Here is an 11,719-nt window from a genome sequence, read left to right on the forward strand (position 1 = left end):
AATTTTAAAAGATAAAGCCAGGAAAATCTAGAATAATCGTCGATAAAAATAACATAATATTTGTATCCAGAAACCGAGGGCACAGGTGATTGCCAAACATCAGAATGAACAATATGAAAAGGAAAAGCAGATTGAGATTCTGAATCATGAAATGAGAGTTTAACATGTTTTCCCATATTACAAGCATTGCAGACAGATAATTTCAGTGCAGAATCAGAAACAATTTTATTATTTTTAATAAATGTAGAAAGAACAGGAAGACTAGGATGACCTAACCGTCTATGCCAGACATCTCCACTAAATCTAGATGCAATAAGAGCTAGTTGTTGCTTATTCCCTACACTTGCAAGTCTAGAAGAAATTGGATAAAGTGATGTTCCCGAGCTAGGACATCGAAGAAGCTCCTTCCCTGTTTCCTTGTCCTTCACAGAGAAACCAGTAGAGTCAAATTCAAAAAGAGAATTATTATCTTGACAGAATTTACGCACTGAAAGTAAATTTCTCTTAATAGTAGGAACAACAAGAACATTTTTGAGAGCAAAAGAGTTAGAAGATGTATTCAATTGAGTTTCACCTGTCTGAATAATATCAAGTAAATTTCCATTACCAACAAGAATTTTTTCATGCCCACTATAAGGTTTAGAAGATGAGAGAATACCAGAGTTTGCGGTTATATGATTTGATGTTCCGGTATCCGGATACCAGACTTCCTCACCGGGTTCGTGAAGGTTCATAGCAGCAAAAGTCTGAGGAACTTCCTCAGCAGCGAAAGAATGATTGAAGCGTTGTCTGCACTGAAGAGCAGAATGATTGAACTTTCCACATATCTGACATTGTATGCCGGACTTCGGAATATATGGTTGTTGATTTGGAGTGTAAGATTGTTGAGGATAATTGGGTTGAGACTGTGGGTAGATTTCAGGAGATCCACGACCAGAATAGTGTCTACTACGTTGTCCTCGGCCTCTACGATTTCTACCTCCACGGCCTCCACGATTACGACGTCCACAATTGGCATAAAGAGCTTCACTGTCAATAGTGGGAATAGCAGAGGACGTAGTCACACTAGTGCGACGCTGAACTTCTGTTTCTTCTTGCATCAAGAGTGGACGAAGTTGTTCAAAAGTTGGCTTATTTCTGTGTGTGTTTAGAGCACTAACAAAACCTCGATATTCCTCAGGTAGCCCTAGAAGAACAGTCATGACCAAATTATGGTCTGACTCGATTTCACCAATCGCCTGAAGAGCATTACCAATCGTGTTGATCTTTTGCATATAATCACTCATGCTCATTGAGCCTTTCTTGATGCTCCGCAATTCAGATTTTAGAGAAAAAGCCGTGGAAGCAGTCTTATCAAGAAAATATGCCTCAATAATTCTCCAAGCATCATATGCAGTTTTAGGTGAGCTAGAAACAACCATATGTAATATGCTAAGAGATAAAGTGGCATTAATCCGTGAAAGTATAGTAGTATCGTTCTTTTCCAACTCACATATTCAGGATTTATAACCTCCTTCTTATCAGCAGTATCGATAGTCTGAGAACACACAACACTAGTTCTGTCCATATGTTTTGTAACATCAAAACTTTCTAGAACATTAAGAAAGACTTGTTTCCACACAAGATATGTAGAATCGGTGAGTTCTAGTGGTATGAGAGTTTTGATATTAACAATTGGCAAATTTGAGGTAGAAGAAGACATGTTTACTACCTTAAGATAAGGATCCACCACTAGATAAGAAAGAAAGATAAATCGGAATGTAGCGGATGTGAATAAAAAAAGAACCTGAATTCTATCACATGAGAGGAACCACTTATCACCAAATAAGATCGACCGCACCAAGGAAAGAACCGAGCGATACGAGCAACCAACAGTAGGACAGTCCGAGCGGCACCAGAGGAGCAAAGAGGAATCACAAAAAGGCTGAAAATACTGTAGCAGAAATACTGTAGCGCTGATACTTTAGCGCTAGTACTGTAGCGCCAGTATTGTAGCGTTTGTACTGTAGCAATGATACTGTAGCAGTACTGTAGCAGTACCTTGAATATAGAAAACCAAAAGAAAAGACACCTATAGAAAAAGGTGAGATTAATGGTGGATGGTGGCTATGGATCGATATCCCCACATTAGGGTTCCCGGTCTGATACCATGAAAGAAGAGCTAAAGTGCATTCCCTCTTGAGTTGTATTAATGAATATATATAGTACAAGAGATTGTCTTACTATAGTAACAATGACTACTATAGTAAGAGTATAACTAGGATTACATACTATATAATCCTACTCTATAAAAGGCAATGATACTACTCTATATAAGGCAATAATACACAATATCCTAATATATCGTAACATTCTAATATAGATAAAATATATCGTAACAGAGAGGCCACGTGGGAGCTAGAGAGCGCGCTACGGGAGCGTTATCCCCATCTTTTTCAGATGGAGCTTTGAGGTATGTGTTAGCTTTTGAGTTTCGCGGACGAAACTCCTTTTTAGGAGGGGTGAATGTAGCACACTGGACCTGTGCAAATTGCGAGGTTCGAGTGATTGGATGTGTTTCGAGCTTTTGCACACTTGGTGGAGGGTCGTAGAATGTTTTCCAACCTAAAAAGTTCGAAAACCTAAGTTCTGGACGACTCCTGAGAGTTTTTACTCTCGGGGACCGGTCCCTGATAGGAGAGACCGGTCCCCTCAGAACAGTATTGCGGCAGCCTTGGGGCAACCGATCCCTGGCGGGTGAGACAGGTCCCCGAGCACGTCCACGCGGGGAGAGACCGATCCCGTGCGGGGAGAGACCGGTTCCCGAACGTTGGATTTTCGGGGCAGGCCGAGAGACCGGTCCCATGTCAGGGAGACCGGTCCCTCAATCCGAAAACTGCCCAGTCCGAGCTGATGCAATATTGGGAAATTGAGGGGCCTCTTTGGATTTTGTTACATTTGATGGCCTATATGGCCATTTCATCTTCTCTTTTTCGTTATTTCTCCTTCTTTCACTCTCCCAACACCCTAGAAAGAGAAGAAGAAGAAGAAGAAGGAGAAGAAGAGGAGGAGGATCTAGCTTGAGGACTTGGAGCATTTCTTTTCCTCTCCTTCTCTTCCCACCTTGTTCGTGCTTGAAGGCTTGGACTTGAAGCTTGCAAGAGAGGAGATCTTCACCCTTGGAGCTTGGATTGGAGCTTGGATTGGAGCTTCTAAGGAGGTTAGTTGCTCATTTCTTCCCTCTAGACCATGTTTTGATGGTTTTTAGGAGATGAAACCCTAGAATGGGATTTTAGGGTTGATTTTGGGCATTCTTGATCTAGGGCTTTTGAGGCTCAATTGCTTGGTTTAGGATCTTCCATTTGATCGGATTGGAAGGGATCTAGCTCTCTTTTGGAGCTTGAGAGAGATTTTCTACTCCTAGGTGAGTTTTTGCCCCTTTGCTTTTGGTAGTTAATGTTTGAGCCTAGAGTTGCTCATAACGTTTGTTTATCTCTTCGCTCCTTACCTTTAGGGTACTTAGAGAATTGTGGACAACTCCGTTCGGCGAAACGAAGGTTTCCGAGACGGTTCGGTGGGTTTGACCTAGCCACACAATGAGAAAATCTCATTTGTGATGATTTGAGTCTCGTTAAATGAAAAGGTATGCATAATCATGTTAGATATATTATTTATGAATTTTAGAATGCTTAAAATGCCTATGTTTCATACATTGTATTTTTGGACCTCTATGAAGTAGAGAACTTGCATGTGAGGCGTATATGTGCATTAGCATTCTTATGAGAGACTTGGGTTCATGTTTACCTAGTAGAAATGACATATGTAAAGTGCCTATGGACTTAGACCTCAATTGGATATTAAAACTATTATAATGCTATAAAGCGGCATTGGACTAATTTGACTTGTGAATTAGTAAGCTAATGTCATAAAGGCGCATTGAGCTCGGGTTAGATAAGAACCTAGTACTAATGTCATGAATGGAACATAGAATATGAAATGTGCTTAGCTTATATCAAGCTTAAGTGTCATAAAGAGGCACTAAGCATAGTGAGTGTTGAAACATCACATTGTGACCTAGAGCTAGATCGTTGAGATGCTAGTGACTATTACCATGTTAGAGACATGATGATTGGGTACTTGAGATGATGATTACGCTTGTTTGCCATTTGTGCTCATTCGCACATGCTTGTGAGGGTCGCTCCCTACAAGCCGGCACTCCGGAGTTGGCCTATGCGACTTATGTTCGCTCGTGCAGTATCGAGAAACCTATGGGGTCGGAAGGGATAGACTCATTCCTAGAGTGGGAATGCTGGAGCTACCACCGACACTTAGGTGGCACAAGCTGGACTACATTTATGTAGGTCCTAGAACATGACGGGAACAATGACATTGAACCGGGAAATGACTATCACTACTAAATGGGCTTAGTAGTTTGATTACCTTGACATGCTTATAGCATAGTGTTGGGACATGTAGTATACATGATAGTCTTAATTGTTGCATCATAGTATACGTTGCTGCGATGATAGAGCATATTCATCATACTTTGATATAGTGGATCATGATACCTACTTGTTCGTTATGATGGGACATATTAGTCATGCTTGGACATGCTTCATTTTGATAAAGTAGATGTACATCACATTTGACATCATGTTTAATTGTGACATAGTAGTTTAGCAATTTAATCATACATCCATAAATGCAATACTGTTTTATTATTGTTGTTTTTTGGACTTACCCTTTTCTTTTGGGGCCTAGTGGTGCATTAAGCTGAGGTCAGTAATTGCCTACTGGGAACTATAAATTATAGTTCTCATGTAATATACCGAAAATTCGGAAAATAAATATCGAACTTTAGTCAAATTGACCAAAATGCGAGGATGGTGCACTTCGGAAAGTCCGAAGGTGTTAAAAGGATCAAAAGTGTGTTATGGAAGGTTTTCGAGAGCTAAAGAATTAAAAATCTGCAAACTACAGTTTTTGAGCTCTCGGGGATCGGTCGCTGGTGGGAGAGACCGGTCCCTGAACGCGTGAAAACTGAGCAGCTGAAAAGTCGGCTAAGTCCTGAGAAGGCAGGCTTCGGGAACCGGTCCCTGCCTGAGAGACCGGTACCCCGAAGACCGGTCCCCAAAGAGAGACCGGTCGCACTGCGCACAGCAGCTCTGGCTGCGCAGGGAGAGGCTACGGGAACCGGTCCCTGTTCGGGGAGACCGGTCCCCACATGCGAAATCTGCCCAGTCCACGCAGTTGAATAAGATGAAAGTTGAGGGGTTTAGCTACAATTTTGCAGCCCATAGAGATATGTAAGGGGACAAATGAGGTTTTTCTCTCATTCTCACCCTCTTATCCCCTCTCATCTCTCTTTCTCTCTCTAGAAGACAAGAAGGAGAAGAAGAAGACAAAGGAAAGGAAGGAAAAGAAGGAGAAGAAGGTGGGGAACAAGAAGAAAAGTTGAAGCAACTCTCTCCTCTCCTTCTCTAGCTTGGAAAAGGATAGCTTACAAGGTAAGCTTTGAACCCTAATCATGGTAGAACCCAAACTAGGATTTGTATTAGGCTAAGAATGGTTTTTATAGAACCTTTAGAGTATTTGAAGCTTTCCTTTTGCTTCATATGAGATCAAAACCATGTGCTTGGTGTGTGTGGTGAAGCTTGAAGGAGAGCTCCACCACCTCTCATGGTGGAACCCAAACTAAGGTTTCAATAAAGCTAAGAATGGTTTTAATGGACTTTTTAGAGTAGAATGAAGCTACTTTTGCTTCCCATTGAGATCAAACCCTAGGTTTGATATATGCAATGGAGCTAGGGCACCCAAATTAGGGCTTTTGCTCATGGGGATTTCTAAGTGAAATTGACCCTCTGAAAACCTAATTGGGGGTGTTTTCGACGCGTTGGTGCGCTCGGATTAACGTTACGAAAAGTGTATAAAAAGTTATGGGCGAAATGGCCTAATAGGGCTTCGTTTTGCCGCAGGTAAAGAACGAAAGGTCTAAAAATCCCAAGAAAATCATCGGAGCACCTTTGAAAGCCTACGAGGTAGATGGTGCTTTTCAAACTCGTTGAACTTCCCTCTATGCCTAATATGTCATTCAATTGAGCATATGTATATACATTGTTGCATGCATTTGAGGATAAAGTAATGATAAAAATGTGATGTTGCATGATTGTGAACACAACTTGTATAATGTGATGGTTAAGAACCTTATGAATGTCAAAAATCCTATATATGTATGCATGAGAGAAAATGTGAGTACCAAAGTGAGGCGAAAGAACAGAGTGACACAATGAGACATAGATCGAGTGGCATTTGGTAACGTAAAGTAAAGTGACACTAGAGGTAGTGTGAGGCAAAGAATAATGATAATGACTAAAGTGAAAACAAAGTGGGGCGTAAAGAACATGAATGCTAAAGATAGCCAAAAGTAAAGAAATGTAAAGAACATGATTGCTAGAGTTAGCAAAAGTAAAGAAAGGTAAAGAACAATGATTGCTAGAGTAGCAACATAAAGTGATGTAAAGAACACTAGAGTTAGTGTAAAGTCAAGATTGAACATACAATCCTTTGAGTTAAGGATTCGATCATACTTGCTATGAGTTCCGTGCTCGAGGGTGGTCGCTCCCCCTCGGGCCATGCGCTCCGGAGTTTTTACATCACGGGTTGGAGTAAACCCGAAGGACGGTCTTAGCGGGAGGAAGCTGAGGGCCCGCGATGATGGACTTAATGTGAAGCAAGTTAATGTGGTGAAACCCCCGGGTTAGCCTTGAGATTAAAGAACAAAGAGCAAAGAACAAAGAACAAAGAATAAAGAACAAAAACAAAGTGTAAAGTGCAAAGAACAAAAGAATTTGCATAATCTGCATATGTTAATGTTGAGCATATTTCCTGCTTATTGTTCAGGCATATTAGCATCATATTATAGATTGGTTACTATATGCAGCTTTTCCTTTCTATTATGCCAGAATTAGTCCTAGTGGGAAAGTCGGTGATGTTGAGGCCGAACCCACTAGGAACTTTGTTGTAGTTCTCACCCCACTATTCCACAGAGCCGGGACCGAGTGAGCCGGCGAGCGACCGAGATAAAGGTATCGCGCCTTAGTCAGAGGCCACCAGAGTTGGGTTTACATTTTGTACTAGCATTCCCCTTTATCATCTTTTGTATTTGATGATTTAAAATGTTGATGTTTTAAGTATGGAAAGAAAAGAATGTAAAGCACCCTTTTGAGACAAATGTGATGTAAGAAAGAAATGATGTAATGAAATATAAGGAATTGTAAATATACAAGTTGGATGTAATGTATATGATCTAAATTAAATCATAGTACAAAATGAATGCTAGTTTTTCTATTTTTCACTCGTGGCTATTGCTTACCCTCGTGTAAGCCGTATTGTATGTTTCCGCTAGTGCACTTCTTTTTGAAAATATACATGTGATGAGCCTTGGGCGGGCAGGGGAAACTCTGTCCGTTCGGCGTCTGTTTGACGTGCTGGGGCCGGCCCAAATTGGTATCGGTCCCAGGGCGTGACAGATATCGTGGTATCAGAGTCAAGAGTGAAAGAATAAGGATGGACCTAGAGACCCTTAGGATTGGAAGACCTTAAGGATCTAGAAAACGTGAGTGACGCGAAATTAAAGTTATCGAAAGCATGTGATTGGGTTAAGTAGGGACGTCTCTAATGTGATTAGAGGCTGAGTTTAATTTCCATTTGTTTCTTACTTCTAGTGTTGTGTCGGGCGGCCGACGACATGACGCTTGAGGCAAGGATGAATGTGCATATTGCTTTCGCCGGATTGGGCTGGTCAAGTAATGTTGGTGTAACACACTGGACCTTTGCAAATTGCGAGGTTCGAGTGATTGGCCGTGTTCTGAGCTTTTCCAGATTTTCTGGTGGGTCGTTGACTGTGTTCCGACCTATGGCACGTGTCCCGAGATTTGTGGTACAAAGCCTTGCACCAAAACTCGAAAAAAGGGATTTGGCTGACTCTCGGATTGAGTTCTGGCGGGCTTGTACCGGTACAAGGTTGTGCTTGTACCGGTACAAGGCTGATGGTTGTACCGGTACAGCCATCGGAGCTTGTACCGGTACAGAGCTGCAGAGCCCAGCAACCCGAGCCTCGGGTTTGGATTTCGTGGACCTTGTACCGGTACAAGAGCCCGTGTACCGGTACAAGGGGGCTGATTTCGTGCAGTTTGAACTGCAGGGGGCTTTTTGCGATTGTGGACTTCTTATTAGTACCCCCCACGCCCTAGGGGTCTTCTCTTGAGCTTGGGACCAGCAAGAGGAGAGGTAAGGGAGCCCTCTTTGATTTTCTTTTGATCTATTTGGATTTTGGTAGGATTTTAAGAGATTAAACCTCTCTTTTGCTTCTTTTGCTTGATTGGAGGCTTTTCCACCTTTGGGGCTTTGTTTTGGAGCTTTGTTGAGGGGAGATCCTTGGACTTGGAGAGTTTAGAGCTTGGATTGGAGCTTCTAAGAGGTAATCTACTTGCTCTCTCCCTCTAGATTTGATTTTTGTTGATGGATTCAAGATGAAACCCTAGATTGGAGAATTAGGGCTTATTTTGGGCATTTTGATTCTAGGGCTTTTGGGGCTAAATCTTTTGGATTAGAACCTTTCCCTAGATTGGATTGGAAGGGATTTAGCTCTCTTTTGGAGCTTGGGAGAGATTTTCCACTCATTAGGTGAGTTTTAGCCCTTGTGCTATAATTGTTAATGTTTGATCTTATAGATGATCGTAATGCCCGTGTATCTCTTCGCTCAATACTTTTAGGGTGATTTGAGACTCGTGGACAACTTCGTTCGGCGAGACGAGGCACTACACGACGGTTCGGTGGGTTTGACCTAGCCTATAATATGAGAAATTCTCACATATGGTTATATATGTTCCGTAAATTGGAAAAGCATGCATATTCATACTAAATGTATTTATTATGATTTTTAGAATGCTTAAAATGCATATGTTACATATGATGAAATTTTGGACCTCTATGTAGTAGAGAGTTGCTTGGGAGATCTATGGTTGTATTTAGCATTCTTTATGAGACTTGGTTTCATGCTTCTATAGTGTAAATGAGTTCGGATTCATGCATTTAAACTTAAGTTTACTTGTGACATGAAAGATGACAAAATTGCCATTTAGAGGTGTTGAACTAGAAGGTATGTGAACTAGAGAGCTAATGTCATCAAGCGGCATTGAGCTCGGGACATGTGTGAACCTAGTGGATAGGACCATTGAGGAATGTGGAACATGCTTAAACATTAAATGTCTAAGTGTCATAAAGGGGCACTAGACCTAGAGAATGTTGGAACTTCATTTGTGACTTAGAACTAGATCTTCGAGATGCTAGTGACTATACCATGTTAGAGACATGAGGGTTGGATACTTGAGCCATTGACTACGCTTGTTTGCCATTTGTGCTCATTCGCACATGCTTGTGAGGGTCGCTCCCTACAAGCCGGCACTCCGGAGTTAGCCTACGCGACTTATGTTCGCTCGTGCGGTATTGAGAAGCCTACGGGGTCGAGTGGGACAGACACATTCCAAGAGTAGGGATGTTGGGCTACCACAGGCACTTAGGCGGCACAAGCTGGACTACCTTTGGTAGGTCCTTAATTGGAAATGGAAATCGACACGGTGTTGAGAATGGTTAATCACTACTAGATAGGTTTAGTAGTTGAATTACATTTATATGCTTTTAGCATAGTGTTGAGACATGTAGTATACTTGATAGTCTCCTTTTGCATTAAAGCATACTTGGTTGCCATGACAGAACTTATGCATAATGTATTCATAAAGGTTAATGACTTACTATTTTGATATCGTAGATGTACATCACCATGACATCGTTTATACTTGAGTTTAGTAATTTAGCATTTTAATTATGCCTTTATATCGCAGTCATTATTGCTATTATTATTGTACTTACCCTTTTCTTTTGGGGCCTAGTGGTGCATAGAGCTGAGGTCAGTAATTGCCCACTGGGAACTATAAATTATAGTTCTCACGCCCTCTTTTTCTCGATGTTTTTCAGAGCCTTCCACGCAGGGTGAGGCCAGGGATCGCGGGAAGGGAGTTGCTTCGAGCTAGCTTCCTTCGAGGACGAGTTGCTAGGTGGTCTACCTCTCGATGTTTACTTTTTGGCGAGAGGTTGAGGGTTGTACCAGTGTACTAGAGACCACCATTTTTGTACTAGAGACAGATATTGTACTACTTATGGTTTCTTTTATTGTCTAGCTTTATTTCTATACTTTGGTGTAGATGATAGAACTTTACTCGCTCTGATATCATTAGTTGCTTGTTATTTCACTTCTTTTAATTGTTCTATCTCTTGCTTTACTTCCGCTTTTGTTGTAGACGCCTTATATGTGTAGACATATGGCGGGTCTGGGCACGCTACCGGGAGGGCCTTCGCCGGTCCCGGGGCATGACAGTTGGTCAAGTAGCTAATGCGAGTTGCTTCTTTTCAGGAAGCAATGGCACCTCGTGGACGACCGCAGACAAGGTTGATGCCGGAGGAGTCGAGTGCGGAGCCCGAGCGATTCGGAGCGAGTGGCGACGGAGAGCTTAGGGAGCAAATGACCACCCTCATTGGAGTGGTGCAGCAACAAGCGGAGTCCGTTCAACGCCAATAGGAGCAGATTCAGCGGCTCCAGGAGGCCTTGGGGCGACAGGCGACGGCGGCCCAGGCGGGCGACGAGCATGTCGCGCCCCCTGTAGTGGTGCCAAGTGTGGACGAGGGAGCGGCAGCAGTGGCGGCTATTCCAGTTACGGTAATACTAGCCGGATCGGGAACCTCAAATCCCGATAGTGCGGCGGTAGAAGCGGAGCGAGAGCGCACATTGGCGGCTCTCATTCAGTTCAAGAAGTTCAACCCACCTACCTTCGAGGGTGGGTTGGTGGAGCCAGCAGTGGTAGAGTCGTGGATCGACTCAATGGAGACGCTCTTCGAGGACCTCAATACCTCGGAGAAGGACAAGGTGTATCTTGCCACCCATTGTCTTAAGAAGGCGGTGATGGTGTGGTGGAAGCGAGTGAAGCGAGATCGACCTACCGATCTCCCGCCTATGCTTTGTGAGGAGTTCAAGAGGGTAGCCTTCGCGAACTACTTCCCCGACACGGTGAAGCGGAGGTTACAAGAAAAATTCCCCAAGTAGAGACAGGGTGATCGATCGGTGGGAGAATATGAGCAAGAATTCTCTCACATCATAGACTGTGTTCCCGATGTTGTTAGGGATGATCGGGATCGGGCTTACTAGTTCTTGCGAGGACTTCAGCCGAGGATATATGAAAAGGTGCAGATCTTAAAGTTGACGACCTTTGCGGAGGTTTTTGATAGAGCATTGTGGGCGGAGCACGGTAGCGCTCACGTGCGAGAAGAACGAGAAGTTATGGCCGAGTCTAAGGACAAGGGCAAGAAGCAGACGGCGGGTGGTGCCGGGGGCCGGCCAAATGCTAAGAAACCCCTCAGTATCCCCGATAGCAGTCGAGGAACTGGAGACCTCCTCGATGTGTTATTTGTGGCGGTGAGCACAAGGTATCGACTTGCCCGCAGCGCGAAGGCAAGTGTTTCAAATGCGGCCAACCGGGACATCTTATCCGGGAGTGACCAACTTAGGCGTCGTCTGTGCCGACGGCGGCTTCAGCACCGTCTACCCCGAGACAACTTGCGGGGTTACCACCGGCGATGTCGGCTGGGCGCGCGTCATCACCACGTCAGCCAGAGGGATCGAGAGCGC

The 11,719-nt window shown here is 43.3% G+C and overlaps 1 protein-coding gene across 1 annotated transcript; it reads right to left on the reverse strand.

Annotated features, from left to right (window-relative positions):
* Positions 1 to 210: 210 nt before the first annotated feature.
* Positions 211 to 1,484, reverse strand: LOC109704060. The gene is made up of 2 exons (XM_020224792.1): positions 659 to 1,484; positions 211 to 422 (listed from the first exon to the last, which is right to left on the reverse strand). The coding sequence occupies exons 1-2, from the start codon at positions 1,419 to 1,421 to the stop codon at positions 385 to 387; spliced, it is 801 nt and encodes a 266-aa protein (XP_020080381.1). The 5' UTR covers positions 1,422 to 1,484; the 3' UTR covers positions 211 to 384.
* Between the last annotated feature and the right edge of the window lie 10,235 nt (positions 1,485 to 11,719).

Source organism: Ananas comosus, unplaced genomic scaffold (assembly GCF_001540865.1).
Source record: "Ananas comosus cultivar F153 unplaced genomic scaffold, ASM154086v1, whole genome shotgun sequence".
Taxonomy (NCBI): domain Eukaryota; kingdom Viridiplantae; phylum Streptophyta; class Magnoliopsida; order Poales; family Bromeliaceae; genus Ananas; species Ananas comosus.

What these genes read in the sequence shown, in the direction of transcription:
- LOC109704060 (XM_020224792.1), bottom strand. Translation starts at nt 1,421, where the DNA reads ATGGTTGTTTCTAGCTCACCTAAAACTGCATATGATGCTTGGAGAATT. An exon ending in TCATATAACCGCAAACTCTG is followed by an intron (nt 423 to 658) that starts GTATTCTCTCAT and finishes TTCTCTGTGAAG; the next exon opens with GACAAGGAAACAGGGAAGGA.